The sequence below is a fragment of the Staurois parvus genome, unplaced genomic scaffold (assembly GCF_062004578.1).
Source record: "Staurois parvus isolate SC_StPar_1 unplaced genomic scaffold, SC_StPar_1.0 ptg000530l, whole genome shotgun sequence".
NCBI classification, from domain to species: domain Eukaryota; kingdom Metazoa; phylum Chordata; class Amphibia; order Anura; family Ranidae; genus Staurois; species Staurois parvus.
This window is the reverse complement of record NW_028318326.1, coordinates 1,021,448-1,039,759: the sequence shown is the minus strand read 5'-3', so window position 1 is coordinate 1,039,759 and position 18,312 is coordinate 1,021,448. Positions and strand designations below refer to the sequence as shown.

At 39.7% G+C, this 18,312-nt stretch overlaps 1 protein-coding gene across 3 annotated transcripts in view; it reads right to left on the bottom strand.

Moving 5' to 3' along the window:
• SESTD1 (SEC14 and spectrin domain containing 1) overlaps window positions 1–18,312 on the bottom strand; it is a 187,768-nt gene that overhangs the window by 131,322 nt on the left and 38,134 nt on the right. For 2 of the 3 annotated variants that reach the window (XM_089690385.1, XM_089690386.1), the window contains exon 2: window positions 10,708–10,786. In XM_089690385.1, the coding sequence (XP_089546511.1) occupies window positions 10,708–10,762 (55 nt within the window). In that variant the 5' untranslated portion in view covers window positions 10,763–10,786. Of the gene's footprint in view, window positions 1–9,658; window positions 9,793–10,707; window positions 10,787–18,312 lie in introns of those variants that run through there. The other variant, XM_089690387.1, reaches the window with a different exon arrangement.

The following is an 18,312-nucleotide window of genomic DNA, read 5'->3' as shown; positions in this document are numbered from 1 at the left end:
CAGCAGAGAATTAGTTGAAAAATAAACACACTATATTTGTATACAGTTGCAATTATATTGAACAAATAAATTACCTGTAGCTGTTTTGGGACTAATAGTATTGTTCAGTCACACTCTAAATGAAAAAATCACCAACCCCAAGTATGCTCACCAATACTAGAAGCTTGTAAAAATTACTTTTCGCTCATGGATAATAAAGATGACAAGTTAGCAGTAAAGAGTCACATGTGGCCCCAGGGCCTCTAGTTCAGAACCGCTGATCTACAATGTTTCACAATTCTGGGCAGCAGACTTGGCAATAATGGCCCTTAAGGCAATATTCTTAAACAGCTGACTATATCAAAGTACTTACAACGTGATCTCCCCTTAGTCGGTCTGCTTTAAATAAAACTCAGAGGATGATGAAACTGTGGAACCTCCTCTCATAAGATTTGTTCATGAGAGCTGAACACTTCTTGATCTAGCAGATCACACTGCAAACAAAACGTTATTAAAACTAGTTCAAGAAAGAACCCAGGTCTAGGGCTTTACCAGGGCTGTTGTTCATACCTTTTGAGCCCCATCAATATATTTTACATATTGTGGCCTCCCTATAAAATATACCTATTGCAGTAACTTTATACTCACCAACTAATGAGGATGCCACAGTGGCCAATTCCAGTTATTATCAAAAACAGCTGCATTCTTCTAGTTCTGATGTCACTGTTGCCATTGCACCACTTTACAGAAAATCAAGGCTTTGTGAGTGTTTCTCCAATTACACAATGTCGAAGTTAATTCATTTGACTCATTGGGACACATGATTTAATTTAAGATCTCTTATGCAATCAGCTTACATAGGGAATAAAGCCAGCCTTTTTTCATATGAAGGCTAAAATTAGCCTTACCTTTTAACATTAAAATCTGGAATTAATTAGAACAAAGGATGTCAAGCTTCCCCATAACACACTCTCAATTTAACCAGCAATGTCAAGTGCATGCAGGAAACAGAAACACAAGCTGTTGATTCAATGTCCTTAGAGGTTTGGGGCTCCTGACTACACGAAGATGCACTGCAATTATTACATAGAATGCCGAGTGTGTTTGATTGTATTCATTATCTGAATTTACTAACGCTACTCGCAGTACATTACAGAACACATGTTCCTTGCCATCTAAGGAAGATCAAATAAAAATGTACTTGACACACACATGCTGTGCACTACATACTTTTTTTTAAAAAGTAAAGCTGTTTTATCAATATAAAGCCAGCAGAAGTTGGAAAGATGATGGTGATGGCCATTCCACCCAGTGTACCATTTTCCTCAACACCCAGTCTTGCAAGTTAGCAAAAGAGGTCTATTATAGAAGAAAGATCTAGTTGAACATAGAGGTAAAACCAAACGCCATGGAGCCTCTACGGAGGGGGTCCAGGTCAGAGCAATAGGAGGAAGGGAGTTTGACTCCCGAAACGCGTTAGTACATTTAACCGAGGACCTCTGTTGTCCACGACTGGCATCTTTGATTTTTTTGTCTCTGTTTTTATGACCTTTTTGGTTTGGGAGTATGCATTTGTAATTTTATAATAAATTTCTTATTATCACAGTAATGCACGAGGAGAGTGTGCCCTGTTTTGCTCCTTTCTGCTAGTCACATTTTTGCTGCCACAATATCAAATATCCAATCCTGAGAAAACTTCATATGAAGTCCAATGAAAAATTGATACTTTCAGACTTGTTGATTTTCCTGGGTCCCCCACTGCCCTCACTGGTTCCTCCTGCTGACCATCACCTAATACAGGCTTCAGTAGTGAAGTGAAGGTCAGCAGAAGAAACCAGTGAGAGGTGAGGGGCACCCTGAAGGCCAACAATGCCAGGAATTTACAACTGATTCTCAAGAGAAGAGAGGAGAGTATGTATGCTGTAATTTTGGACTGTGAAGCACCAAAGGTCAAAACTGCCTTTCCTGTCAACTGATAACCAATTGTTTCAAGAACACCTCTTTTTTACTAAAAAACAGAACAGCAATCTATAGAAAACAATACACATCACCAAAAGTGAAATTTCCAATGCTATATACTGGATGTTTCCACTAAGGATTTTAGCTTTGGCATGACTTTGTACACTGATGGATGTTTTGTAAAGTGATATAGGTGATACTCCAAACACATTTGTCAATCTTTGCTGAAATCAACTCTACATAAAGCAATTTAGCAGAGGCAATCTGTTGGATGCTTTTGTAAAAGTACTTGGCTGGATTGTTAATAATGCTGTGTCTGTTAAAAAGGAAAAAAAAACTGCCACTTCATCAGCAATCTGCTAGTTTCTACCGCAGAAGTCTCCGTGATTCATTAGCTGAGCCACCTGAGACAGTCTACAGAAGTCTGCATTTGGCTGCGGATTACTGCAGACACCAGTGGCAAAATACCAGCTTTGCACTGGATGTGTGTGATCAACTGCTAATATCTACTGAAGCTGAAAAGTATAACAGCTCTAGATATTAAAAATGCAGACTAATGAGTCAAACCTAGAAATTTAGTAAAGGGGTTCCATCAGACCATAACAAATTTAAATAGCCAGTTATCCTATAAACCCCAAAAAATCTATAGAATTTATTGGAAGTCCATAAATTCCTCAACTTAAAGCGTTGTGCAAACTGTTGGAGCTATATAAATTTTATATAATATAAAATAATAATAATAATAACAACCTACTAAAGCTGACCTAAAGGGAAAAATCTGAATAGTTAACTGTATAACATGTAATCAAATTATAGTAGCAGATTTTTTTTACCTTCAAGAGTTTAAATACAAAACCTCTTCAGTGGGCAGTGAAATAATCAATAGTATGGCATTAGTCATGTGGCCTCTGTCAATTGAGGGGATCCTCGATTGGGCAAAGCTACAGACTGGCTGTCCAAGCATATATGTCAGATCCAACATCCTTCAGCAGATACCATGTGACCAAATATTAGAGGAGAGGCAAATTTAGATTTCTGTAGTAAAAGTTAACGTGATTCTAAAGGATTGTGTTGTTGTTTTTTTTTAAGAAAAAATACGCAGTCGCTCACCTCTTTATATAAAAACCTTTATGCAGCTTCTAGGGGAGGAGCAAAGGGAAATAGTATAGAACATGGGCCAGCAACCTTTTCCCCTTTAAGTGTCACCTCACATTAGCCCTAAATTTCAGCAGCATAAGAAACACAGGGGGTTTTACGCTAACACCTGCTGTGGTTCAGGATCCCACTATGAGGAGGCAGAGAATATGTGGGCAGTAAATGGAAAGGCCTCTTTATGCAACAATGTGAAGGGTCTATGCTGTTGCTGGGAGGAGACTCGGCACTTAAATATCAGTGACATCAGGGGGACCTCTTTGAAACCTTATGCGACTGTGCGCAGTAGACACATGGAACCTGTATGCGGCAGCCATTTTTGTTTTAATGAGCAATGATCTTTCTCCCCCTCCTCCCTTCTGTAAAACTTGAATTTGTAGCTGTAACTTTTAAAAAACTTCAAAAAGAATCTGTTATCTTAATTAAAAAACATAGCTGGCCAGGCTGTAAACAGCTAAGTAGTCTTGGCAGGATGTCTGTTTCCACTAACCATGGAAAACATTTTCCTCTGCCCTATCGTAAAATAATAATAACTCAGTCAAGCCGTCGCACTGTAAGGCCATTAAGGCTCTAGGAATGCAGAGCGTGTCATAAAACATCTATTCCACAACTTAACAATTCCACATACAATTCATAGAATTCAACAGGAACAGGACACATTAATATTAGGTATATATTTGAATGGGGAATATCATACCAAACAAATCAAGGTCATATATGACTATGTTAGCACATACAAAAGGGGAAAAAGCAGTCTCCTGCCTCATGGATGACAAAGGTACACTGTGTTAAGTATCCCTGGGTTCAAAATCTAATTCTAAATATTAATCTGCCAGTTGCTAGAATACCACCTGCACGTATTGGAGGTTATTAATATTACAAATATAAAACTGTATTTGGGAATCGATCGTAAACGTAGTGGCCTCCCAACATTTATCCCTTAAATCGGATTATTAGCCAGTTGGTCTCTGTCCACACCCCCTTGATATCATAGAAAAGGGACTGACAGGACTTGTTAAGATGGAGCTCTCGTTTGACATCAACCAAGGAACATCCTAATGGACTTGAGAGCCAATGCAACGTTTTTGCTTGGAAACTTGGACTCTGCTAAAACCAAGGATACTGCAAGTATTCGGCCTTCTTAACTCCTAGTATTTCTCTTTTGCTTTATTGTTCTCTTTATTTCTTTGTAACATCCTGTTCTGTAAATATTTTAAATAGCACCATTTAACCTTTTCATTACTAAACCCTATTTTGAAGAGTGTTAAAAATTCTGTCTAAAGCTTTTAATGCAAACTAATGAATCCCTGTCTCTTGAAGAGTGCTACTGTATATAATAATCCTCTGAATATACTTGTCTGTGGTGACAGTGTGTGTTCACATTTGTTCTTGCTAACATTGTGAAGGGTTGATAGTTCCAAAGCTATCTGGTAGCAGTTTGGAGTCTGAAGGGTTAATTGCATAATTCATTAACCCAGTGACAATTCCTCTCAGGCTGCTGGAACATAGATTGTGGTCCCATGCGCTGGAAAAACTTTGTGCAGGGTGCAGCTGAGAGTGGCATTGTTACGCAAGTGACAGCACGGTGTGGGATTTGCTGGTCCTTTGTCACAAGTTGGTGAGAAGGGCAGGGTCGGGCACCGTGTTAGTCACAGGTAGGCCATGGGGGTAACTGAGACCCTAGCAAGCTGTCAATTACAGTCTATGGAAGCAGTACTGTATCTGTAAGTAGCAGTGGATCCTGCAGGGGGCAAGTCTGAGCCTGCACACATTAATCTTCTGGGTGCCACTGAAAAGGTCATTGGATGCCTGCTCTGGCACATGCGCATTAGGTTACCTATCACTACTATAGTGTCACTTGAATGACAGCTTTGAGAGTGCTAGGGCTGCTGACATACATCCAAGATGGCTGCACTCAGCAGCAGTCTCAGGGCTTTTGGAAGTCTACACAAAAGAGAGGAGTTTTCAGGTGAATAACAAGCACAAAATACATTAAATGCACAAATATTTGTATACGAATGGTGAGACACCAGGGTTTCTAAGGTTTAAAAGTCCCCCATACTGCACCCAACACCCCCTTTCCCAGTGGTAATGGTGCTGACACAGTATAATGCACAGTCTGCTTATACTGTAAGGGCCCCTCCACCTTTAAAAATAATGTTAGTATAATAAAATGTAACCGGAAAGAAAAAATATAGATTTTCATTCAGGATTTACACACACCATAACCCCCATCTATTACACCTAGACAAGAGTGATGTCACATTCCTTTCGGCCAGATCTTGGGAAACACAGAACAGCCAAACTCTCTCAAGAAAACTCTTGTAAACAGGAGTATCTTCTCGCGAGATTTTGCCTGCTCTGCGTTTCCCAGGAATATTCCCACAAGAACAGTGACATTAGATATTGTGATGGAAGATGGGAAAATGGAAAGTATACAAATAACATTTTTTTTATTTACGAGTATATTTTGGAACTACTAACATTGGGTGATCTTTAAAGGAGAGGGGCCCAGATATTATATGTAGACCATGCATTATACTGTAAAGTCTACTTAAAAAGCAAATAGAAAGGAATGCCTGCTAAAGTCCTGCGTCCTTGTTCTAAACCCTCCCCAGCTGCTTGTTGACTAAATAGTAAGGGATCAGCAGAACGTAAATTAGGTCATCAGTGCGTTCTCCTCTGCTATGGGAAAGCTTCCAGAGTATGACAGACTTCACTGATTGGCTAACCCTCCTTACCTCAGTGTTACAACTGGCATGTGGGAGATTATTGGACTCCAATATAAAAGATAGATTTTAAGCACTTACAGCTGCATTCCTTTTTTTTTTTACATAACATATTTGAATTAAAGTAAGTTTTGCATATCTATTAGAACCAGCATTACATTTTTCATCAATTTAAGCTACAGCAGCTCTTCTATTGGATCAGACTACATGAGCCAGCCTTTGCTCCTGGTTCACCATTTTCCTTCATTGGACCACTTTTGGTAGGTCCTGACTGCTGCAGATCGGGAACATCCCACCACAAGAGCTGCAGTTTTGAAGCTGCTCTGACCCTGTCCGTCTAGCCCTTACAATTTTGCCCTTTTCAAAGATGCTCAAATCCTCACGCTTGCCCATTTTTTCTGCTTTCAATACATTAACTTCTGGGACAACATGTTCACTTGCTGCCTAATATATACCAACCAATTTCAGATACCATTGTAATGAAATGATCAATATTATTCATTTTACCTGTCAACAGTCATAATGTTATGGCTGATCGGTGTATATATTCTTGACTCTGTTTCTGTCCACCTAGGAGTTTGGGGTGTTTCTGCCCAGCCGTGTATTTTCCACTAACCTCTGCTATATTCTCCATAATCTAAAATCATTTAAAAAATTCAACATGGAAAGTGGAACACCTTCATAATGGCCTTGTCAGATTTCTAACACAGTCCTGAAGAAATATAAGAAACTGTAAGACCTTTTCAGCATATAGAAAAAAAAAAAAAAGATTGAAATATATGTTTTGGGCACTTGTTAGTAAGGGGTGGGTGTAGCAAGAAAAGTGGGTAGGGCTTCATTGGTACAGTGGGTGGTACTTACAATCACAAAGTAACCCTTACCTGTCAAAGGCTATACCTTTCTTCCCTGTCTTCTGTACAACATATTGATAGACCCCTACTTTAGGCCCTCGATGTAGAAATACCTTGCACACCCTTCATAAGTACCAGCAGAACCATAATAATTTATAGGAGCAACCACAGGAGACCACTACATCTACACATCAAACTAAGGATGCACCGAAATTCCGGTGGCCGAAACGTTTCGGGCAAAAACACCCCTTTCAGCTGTCGGCCGAAATGAAAAAAAAAAAAGCACCAATTGGGGTGCCGAAAAACCCCGCCCCTCACTCGGTAGTTCAGTCTTACCTGAGAAACCATTGATCCCAGCGCTGGGCATACAGATGAGTGAAGGAAAGACGGCCGCCACACATCTCTATGCCCTTGGAGGACCAAAGCGATGTTACTTCCTGTTGCGGCCATTTTTTTTTTAAGCACTAGATTAATGCTTTTTTTTGATCTAATGCTTTACATTGCAGAGGAGAGATGTGGGTTCTTATTAACCCCATATCTCTCCATAAAGAGGACCTGTCATTAATTATTTCTATCACAAGGGAAGCATGCATTTCTTGTGATAAGAATAAAAGTGATTACAATTTGTTTAAAAGGAACAGTGTACAAAAAACCCAAAAACCATTTAATATATTTTTTTTTAAAAGGTTGAAAGTGCCCCCGTCCCCCCGTGCTCACACTTAGTGGTGAACGCATAGGTAGGCCATGCCCACATATGTAAATGGTGTTCAAACCACACATGTGAGGTATCGCCACGAACGTCAGAGCAAGAGCAATAATTCTCACACTAGACCTCCTCTAACTTTACACTGCTAACCTGTAGAAAATTTTAAAGCATCACCCATGGAGATTTGTAAGTACCGCAGTTTCATGCCATTCCACGAGCGTGCACAATTTTAAAGCGTGACGCGTTGAGTATCTATTTACTCGCCCTAACATCCATATTTTACAAAACAGATGGGGTATATATATATATATTTTTTTTTTAATCAAAGTGTATTTTTTTCCAAAAAATATATATTCATTTTTAAAAACTGCGCATTTCGGTTTTGGTTTTTGGCCAAGTGCATTTTGAATTTTCGTTTTCGGCACCAGAATTTTCATTTCGGTGCACCACTACATCAAACTGCAATAACACTTTACACCAGTACAAGCACTGCAGGTAAATTTGTAGTTCACAGTCCTGTAGAAACCATAAAGAGACTGAGTCAAAAAAAGTGCAGGTGATTCTACAAGTACCTGTATCATATTTTCATGCTTCAAATCACAGGTAAAGGCCTACTACTCAATCTGGAACAGTTTGGGCAGTTTTACAAATGGAACGTAAATTACAAAAAAACAGCTAAATGAACATGAACTTTTGTATCTAGTAAAAAGATTTGTACAGTAATGTGTACACTCCTGTGAGCTACTCATTTGTGCTATATGGAGGCTGATGGAGCCATTTCAGAATTATAGCCTCTGTAGGTTCGCTGCCATTTTCCCAACTCCAGCCTATGAGAAGGAGCAAGCATAGCAAACATGAAGCTCTTCTTTTATGCAGTATCCTGGTGTCTCTCTATGCTAACCAGAAGAGTTGTGTCTGATGTAACCATGGTAGATACTTCCAAAAGTAACAAGCATGGTCTCTTTTTGCCATTTAAGGCTTGCAGAGCGTCAGGTAAATCACACTGTCAAGGGGATCACAGTCACCTGTCTAGAGAACATAGAGAATTACAGAGATTTATAAGTTTATTCTTGGCAGAGAGGACAGAGGAGTAAAAGAATCAGACACATGAAGAGGTCTGTGTTACATTTAATATTTTAGAAACCTGAAAAATGCAATGCAGAGTGGAAAAGCATAGTCGAAACAAATCACAATGCTAGTAATGTAATGAGTTGACAGCTTCTCTTTAGAAGCCTAATAGACTGGTCAGTCGGCTGATTTGGGAATGTTTTCCTACATGTGAAAATCCATTAATAGCTACTAACCATGGGAGTTTTCTGGAAGTGTAATCTGGGGATGAAAGAACCTGCATGGGCATTGGATTGGTAAGTACTTATGTTAAAGACAGTGAAGGCACAATTGCTTAGAGAGATTGGGAGGTTTCTATTGCTGGGAAGGGGGTGGGGAGATCGGCTTTGGGGAGCCCTTTCAATTCAAGTTGGTGTCCTCTGGCTTTTCCCTGTAAAAAGTAGAATTTTCTTTTAACACCCAACAAAATAGTTTTTGTTTTGTTTTTTTCTCATCCTAAAATCCCTTTCATTGAAGGACACAGCTGAGATCTTGATCTCTGACCATTAGGACCTTCCAAAAGCAGTGTCTACAGAGAAGAGGGAAAAACTAAAAAAAAAAAAAAAAAAGTCCCCCAAAGCAAGAAAAGTACACAACACCAGTAAAAACCTACAGGCTGTGAAATTGGAGAAGGCACAACCCCTGATTGGTCCACTGAGGGTGAAATGCATAAAAACCAGGTTCCACAGGATAAAAGGTCCAAGGTGGGAATAAAGGAAGTCAGACATCTGAACAGAAGCAATGGCTGGGAGATAAACCTCACAGCACAAAAAAAAAAAAACAAACAAAACACCTAGACAGGAAGAGATGATGCCTTCCACATAAGGCACCTGTGCTGGACAGAAAGATAGGACGACATCCTAACTGAGGAAGAAACCAAAACCAAGGAAAGAGGCTCTGAACCTCTATACAATTGCATCCCTGTGTGGAACCAGAAAGGGATCATGCCTCACGGAGGTGTGCAGACAGAATATAACACAAAACTAACTGAAGCATAGGAGATAATATGGGAAAAGCAGCAAAAGTGACAAAAGGTACAGGACTGAAAGCAAGGAAGGGTAGGCTATCAGGCTCAGGAATAAGATCGCCATCACCTAAAATTAATTACCCGAGGGTACTCAAGGACAAAAGCTAAACCAGACTTGAGATCATAAAGGATAGGTCCCATTACGCACTGTCAGACGTAGATGGTAATTTCCTCGCATCAGGTGATGTATGTTGTCCAAAGTGATGGCAGATCCCACAGAAAGTAGACTCCTAGCTTTTAACAACATTGGAAGCACTTCTACCCAGGCACCAATAATCAAGCCTGTAAAGCAAAGGAAAAATGAAAATAAAAATTCCCTGGAAAGAGAACTAAAAATTACCAGCAGGGAGCTTAGGTCCTTACTCATTGACACTAATATCTGAGCTGCATTTAGCAGGTTGGGGGTTTAGCCATTGTCAAGGGCCACTCCTAGGCTGTGCTTTTGTTTTGTGCCTAGTGTCCCACTCCTGAAGGTGATACTATAACCCTATGGTCAGAGATACTTTTTTTTTTTGAGCCTAGAAAGCATTGCACCAATGATCAGCAGAGTGCTGGTGCCATGCTAGACTACTGCAAACTGTTAGTGTATCTATGTGCCTATACATCCTATATGGGCAAGCATATAAATTCTGTCAGGAAGACTCAATGAACTATCACAATGCTCGACAGTGCCATGGTAGTTCATTGAGAACTACAAGCCGACAGCCACAAAGGCTGTAGGGACTTGTAGTTCATTCATTCACAGAGCTCTGTGAACAAAGGACGCAGCTGTGTGGGTGACGCCCAATCGGGCAGCGGTGGGAACATGCTCCAACCTAAAAATGAGTGGAACATGTAACATGTTCCCAAATGTGAACTTATCTTTTAATACAAAAGTCAAAAATAAAATATATATTCTTTTTTGTCACGGGTTTGCATGGAAGAGCACAGCATTAAATATATGCATAGCAAGCACTAAGATTCAGCTGTAAGGAAAACATCAAGCTCTGATATATTTTTAACACCTGCTCTGGAAAGATCAGCATGATCAATTTAAGGGTCTATCAAGAAATTACTCTGCCAAAACCACTAACAGATGTAGTGAAATGTTTAAACAAATCCAAGTGCTTCTGAAAATCCCACAAAAAAGACTGACTGGCAGCTCATACTCTGCTTGCTTTCAAACAAAGCCAGAAACACAGCCAAAGAGAAACATACCTGAAAGGAAAGCCAATTTCTTTTTTAGTATTGGTAAAATCACAGTGGCATCCATCTTGCTCCTTTACAGCTAACAAGTCTGCAAAATAAAAAAGCATGCATACTTTAGTAAAAAACACACAAACAATAAATATCAGGAGTTGAAGACCCTAAATAAAATAAACACAAGAATAATAAGCAAACACTTGGAATCGGCAGCACAGAACTTGAATGAAGCTGCTTGGCAACAGTGACAAGATCAGAAATATTGCCTCTGCTATGGCTGGCAGCAGCTTTTCTTGGCATGGAAAACTAAAAATGTTTGCAGGAAAAGGTAGGCAACCATTTACTGGAGCAGCCCAGATGGTGGCCATGCAGGTCTTTATGAAGCACTACTTCCTCCATACTTATGACACCCACTGGCAAATAAATGGTAAAATTAAAAAAGGATTACAAAGTCAGTCTCTACAATGGCTGACTTTACCCATGCTAATACAAAGAGAACATCAAACCCAGCATTTTTATTGAATTACATTCTAGTTGGCATTCACTAATATATATGGTATGTATCGGTATCATGGTGAGCCATCATTTTTCACTGAGAACAGAAAAAGACAGAGAGAAAAGAGAAAACTCAATATTCTAGAATATCATACCCTTCCTTTAACTTAACTAGAGCAACTACGTTCATATTTTACAATCATCATCCTTGTAAAAGGATATAGTTCAGCAAATGAAAAACCAACACAACGCCCTGGTAAAACTGAAAATCTCAGCTACATTATTGAGTAAACTGAAACTTGATAAATGTGGCTAATGTATTACTAGTAAACTAAATGAAACTTTACAACATGTTTTTGCCAAAGGAAAAAGTTGAAAATGTTCTTGCCAAATAACTTCAGATTTATACTGTCCAGAAGTGTTCTCTGCCAGTTTTCTCAGCACAACGATGCAGAAAAACCATTGTACTCAATGAAGAATGGCTATCCACAACAGAGAGATCTGTCATCAAAAGGTGGACATGCAGCTCTAAGTATGTTATACCAAAAGAATACCGATTAAAAACAAAACAAAATAAAATAAACTAACAAACGTAGGAAATATTCTATCTCAGTTTTTGAATTCAAGGGGAATGCATATAAACGAATTAGAATCATGCCATACACTCAACTGCACATATTTATTCCTGAATGTTCCAGCTTCCCCAAAACCAGGCTGATTCTCTATGAAAATCTAGAATTGGCTTGAGAAGGTTGAGCTCAAGCTTCCATTGCATTGCTAGATAAAGAGGGAAACATTATGTTGGAGAAGAGAGGTCATAATTAGGTGTCGTTCATGAGGGGCATACTACGGAATACGCCTGTGCGAGGGCCATGTTTACCCACACTGAGATGCACATGTGTTCTGTGCATCCCTGTGCAGGCAGTCCCACTGGGACACAGAAGCTGCATGGACAAAGCAGCTGCTCCCAATCTGACATCTGTGTGGTGTACGACCCTGAACACACACGGTCTGTGTTCGAGTCCATGCATATGCACAGCAGTCAAATTGGGATTATTTGTCCGATACTCTCATCATGTGTACAAGGCCTAAGGTTTGCGCTGAAGCAAACTGGAGCAGAGGACAAGCACCCCTGACCATCTCTTCCAAGTGGTACTTTTTTACTGTGTGCCAAGTTTCTGTGACTCTCAGGCTCTTTTCACACATGGGCGTTTTGAATCATGGGCAGAATCGCAGCGATTCTGCCCGTGATTTCAAAACACTTTGCTAAAATGACAAATCGCAGTGTGAATTTCAGATGTCATTTTAATGCATTTTTAGGTGCCATTAAATTTAATGGCACCTGAAATTTGCATTGTATGATTGGTCATTTTAGCAGAGCGTTTTGAAATCGTTGACAGAATTGCAGCATTTCTGCCAGCGATTCAAAATGCCCAGGTATGAATGGAGCTTCAAGGATTTTGTGATGAAATCTACAGATGTGTACACATATCTAGGTGTCCTGTCTAGTACACTACCAGACAGGACAGTACAGATTGCCAACCTTTCATTTTAACACTTCCGTAGTCATACATGTTGTAAACACAAATAACCTCCAGCCAGCAAGGGTCAGCTTTTCTGAAAGTACACTGTGCACATTCCTAAATCTAATATAGGAGGATAAAGTAAAGGAAATTACCAGTTACTTGCATCCCAAGACAGCAGGAATAAATGCATTTATAACCATCAGTATGTTTGAAGCCAATGCTTAAAGCAGACATTAAGGTTGATCAGACACAATCACTGTAAACTACTATAATCTTCTCCAGCTTTGAATTTTATAGGTTGTTTTGTTGCAGGAAATGCTTACAATAAAAACATACCACAAACCAATTTCTTATGCATTATGCAGTATGTGTTGTCAATGCAAATTCTGATTGGTTAGCTCCCATTTGAAAAATAGAATCTATAATGTTTTTGATCACTTTTACTAGATTTTTCACACAAATTTAAATATATATGCAGTTTTTTTAAATGCATGCTATATATTATTTATACTCTATATGCTATACACATTATCTGTTTTACAAAACACCAAATAAATGACAAAGGATTCCCTGCACTATGGGATATCCAAGTGGGCAGCGTAATAGTAGCCATATTCCTAGAGGCTCATTTTGTCTAAAACTTCAGACAGCCATATGAGTTGGGTTGCAAAAAAAAAAAGTAGACTATTCACTTTACAAAGTAAATGTTTATTCATCTTTGTGAATACAGTGAAGCTTTATTCATCTCAATCCTCCAATCATGTGCAAGGGGAGATATTCCTAGTAAAACCATGACGTTAAGGCAAAATCCAAAATTTAGAGTTGTCACCAGAAAAAAATAGAAGGGAATTTTTCCAATGAGGACACCTGTTGCGTTGCCAACAATCTATAGGGTATTTCCCTCTTTATGGGGAGATCTCCTCTCACATCCTGGACAGTACAGGAAGTGAAGGGAAGCCTCTCAAAAAGTGACACAAAGAACAAATGTTTTGGATTTAAATACTGTGTCCTGTTTGCATTTCAAATAAAAATGATGTGACGGACAGCAGAAATATTCTTTTATTTTTGTGTTGTTTTGTTTGTGGCCAAACAGTCAGCTTGTCTGCTTTGTAACAAACAACAGTGCAGCGCTTCAAGAATTGATAAATGGATGAAGAAAAAATGTACATATGTAGAGTCTATGCAATATCCGCGGTATTGTCTGATGAATATACTTCCAAAGTATGTACTGCCTCGAGATAACAGCAATGCGCACTCACCGGAAACGCATGGAATATGCGCATATAGGAGTAATCATCCCGGGTGTCCGATCCGACGAAGATCGAGTGGTGGGCGTCCTATTCACGGTGGGTCATCAGAAACAACACGACAGATCCAGAGGTCCCCTTAAGATTGGTCACACTGATAGTGTAGATCCCTCTTCTGGCTGATAGGGGTACCCTTTCTGTGGGAGTAGCAGCTCCAAGAAGGAGCCCCAAAAAACAGGTGCCAGAGATAGTGTAGTATGTTCTTAAGGTGATTTTATTAGTCAGACATAGCAATAGGGTAGTATGCACATCACAGCATATGTGTAAAAGTAAAAAACAGCATTACTGACCCCAGTAAAAATGGCCGCCGGGCCTCCTCGTGGCTCCGGCGGTAGGAAATGACGTCACGCTCTGGTGCAGAGCGTGACCTCATTTCCTACCGCCGGAGCCACGAGGAGGCCCGGCGGCCATCTTTACTGGGGTAAAGAGGGACCTCACACACTGATAGTGTAGAAGAGGGATCTACACTATCAGTGTGACCAACCTTAAGGGGACCTCTGGATCTGTCGTGTTGTTTCTGATGACCCACCGTGAATAGGACGCCCACCACTCGATCTTCGTCGGATCGGACACCCGGGATGATTACTCCTATATGCGCATATTCCATGCGTTTCCGGTGAGTGCGCATTGCTGTTATCTCGAGGCAGTACATACTTTGGAAGTATATTCATCAGACAATACCGCGGATATTGCATAGACTCTACATATGTACATTTTTTCTTCATCCATTTATCAATTCTTGAAGCGCTGCACTGTTGTTTGTTACAATTGATATACGTATATTTTATAGGTATTGTGGTTACCTGAAGTGTTCTAGCTGCTGTATACATTTGAGAGCGCTCACTACATATTACTTTTTATCAGCTTGTCTGCTTTGTCTACCATTATCAACATATGGTGAAAATTTCATGTCAATTGGGGCATAACGGTGTAAGTGCTGCAGATTTTGTTATACGATTAGTTGATACTGAGTTGCTTTATGTATCTTATGAACTGTAGTCACTGGATTAATTTATAATAGAGGAAGAGCAAAGTGCTTTAGATACTGTATTTTATAGATTCCAACTATGGTCTTAAACCAAGAACAGCTTTAAAGCAGATTGGAATGATCACATTTCAGTTTGCCTAATGTTTTGGCTCAATATGTAGAAAGGACATTGGAAAAAAAAAAAAAAAAAAAAAACTATTCAGAGAGCCAGCAATTGTAAAGCAAGGGTACAAATACAGAATATATTATTTCTGTTCCTCTGAAAGGCGTACAGAACTTCTTCTGCAGATGCTGAGATATCACATACCGAGAGAGGATCGGGATACACAGTGCCTGCACTCCATTAACGTTTGTGCCGTCAACCATCTCTGTGGGGGAGATATAATACAAATGTGCAACGAGCAGTGAAGTGCACCAACCAGTCATGTGCAAACTGAGCTTATTTCCTTCTATGTAGCTGAATAGTGTGCAAAGATAAAATGTCCTAGAAAAGCCAAATATAAAATTTAGAGGAAAAAAATAAAATTGTAAAAGTAATGGCACTGACCACAGTTATCCATAGGAGAGCAGTCTGTGTCCAACATAATCCACATGACTTTTTTTTTTAGTAAACCACGTGATGTAATTTCACTCTAGTGTATTAACATTAAAATAGCCATACTTTTAAGAATGAGGTCAAACAGCCAATTCTACTGCTAGCAACATCAATAGCAGTAGAGTCATGCAGGAAAGCCTTTCTATTACCTCTGTGGAGATGCTTGCTCCCTTGCTGATCTCAACCGATGAAAATTGTTTGCTTGCTAAAGTCAAGGCAGCAAAGGAGAAACAGAAAAAGTGAGCAGGACTAGGTGTGGCCAGGTGCTGATTGACAAGCGCCAGGCCTGTGAATCAGCAGTAAAATGCTGATGGCCACACCCCCTGCTAAACTTCAGCTCACTGTAGTGCATTCAGGCACAGCCTACATAAAAAGGCAACTCTGCTCAGAATTCACAAGCAGTACACCATCAGTTCTGAACAATTACAGGAAGCTGCACCAGGTGGACTTCACTGGCAAAATCCCTTGAAAAAGTGGGGATGGCTACTCTTATGAGCTGTAATTCCTAAACCCTTCCTCCAGTTTGGATGTACATAACCCTCAAATTAAACCTGAGAGTGCGCACTTTCAGCCCATATCCATTATATAACTATAGCTTGAATATGTTTTGGTAAATACCTGAAAAAAAACTAAAATTGTGCCTGTGTCCAAATATATATGGACCTAACTGTATTTGTGGAGCCTGGCAGGGGGACTAATAGAAATGTTTTAGTGCTGATGCGCTTATAACACATGTCAAGCATAAGGCCCGCTGCTGGCCATTTCACGTGGCCCTTACATCTCTCCTGCAGCTGTGGCACCCCCGTCGTTTCTGCCCCCACCTTGTCTTAGTTGGAAGTAGAGAGGAGGACAGAGTGCAGATCTCGCGCCTCTGTGTGCCACCGCACTCCCTGCTGAACCTGCCGAATTCTGATCCATCTATGGCCAGCTTAATAAAGACCTGCATTTTTAGTAGACCTATACATATCATTTAGGCAACTAGTAAAAACTCATTTAGAGGAGAAGGAAGATAAACAAGTCTGCTCTTTATCCTTGTGCTGCCTTCAATGTTAAATCATCAAACTGTGATCAGTAGATCGGCAGTTAGCCTACAGCTTCATAAGGATAGAATATGTTTTACAGACGCTCCGCTGCTTAGCATCATTAACTTAAAGCTACGTGATAATGAAATACTGGCTCAGAAACTAAGCTCCATCTCTGACTGCCTACACTAATGCCGTGGTGCTGCCAGGGAGCACCATTTACTCTCTGTAAACAACCACTAATAATTGTTATCTTGTTTTGTCTGCCAGGCCAGTGCTTACAGTAAAGACATTCAGAAGGCTTTTAAACATGTGTGCTGGTCAAGAATAATGGTAAGCGTGGGCAAATGAACGTATAACCCAGACAATACTACCATCCAAGAGCCATCTGGAAGGTTTAGGAAGCCAAGGAACATGTTTTGAGAAACAACAGAAAAGGCTTTAAAAATTTAGGAACCAGTTATTTTAGTTTTAGGCACCTTGAGCATGCCAGCTCCTGGGATATTAATCTGAGTTTCCTTTAAAACAGGAACATATAAAATGACTGTATGTCTTTTTCCCCTATGATTTCAATGGATGAATTTGAAGTATTCAAACATGTGAATCTATTTCTGAGGAAGGTTTTTCTCAGACTGATACATGAAAAAACAGATGATCCATCTGTGTGTATACCAGAGACATCCATTGAAGACAGAGAAACTCCTGAAATGCTGATTTCCCTAGCTGAGAAAGGTGGAGTGAATGAGGATGATGATGAGGGTGATCAAGTATATCCCATAAGGGAAGTAGATTTAAAAATAAGATCAACTAGAATGCCTAAAATTCGTAGTAATAGCTGGATTGCCATGTTTCTAGACCTTGTATCAACTGATTTAAAATCTTTGAAGTGGAAAATGCCCCTTGGTGATAATCTCACCAAGCGTGAGAGGAGAGCTCTAAAAGAACTGCAAAGAGAGGCAAGGGATATTATAATAAAAAGAAGTGATAAAAAGGGGGAAACGTGGTAATACTGATAGAAGAAAATTATGTGAAGGAAGTTAAATGCCAACTAAGAGATCTGAATACATACCGTAAATTATCTGAAAATCCATTCCCCATCCTGGTTAAAAAAAACTTAACTCTATGTTAACTCTAGAGAAAGAAACTAAACTACTCACTAGGAAAGACCTTGAGTACTTGAGGGTGGATGAGTTTAACTATCCAACCTTTTATGTAATCCCTAAAATCCACAAGGACTTACAAAATCCACCGGGTTGGCCAAAAGTCTCAACTATTAATGGACCTCTTGAGAGAACAGGTAAATATGTAGATTTCTTAAGGAAATGGTCCCGAATTTAAAATCTTATGTCAGCGATACAAGGATGTTCTGGCAAAAATTCAGGGACTCGCAATTGATGAGAATTCCATTCTAGTAGGAGTGGATGTTGAATCTCTCTATACGCCCATTCCCCAGGAATGTTGACAGAAAGTCATCTGCTACTTCCTGGAGATGTATTACCCTGATATGGGCGGGCAAAATTAATTTGTTGAACTTTTGGATTTTGCTTTGCATAACAACTTTTTTCAGTTCAATAATAGCTTCTATCAACAAATTAGAGGCACTTGTATGGGAGCACCTTGGGCCCCAGCTTATGCCTGCTTACACTTGGGGTACTGGGAGGAGCAGCTGGTATACAGATCATCACTA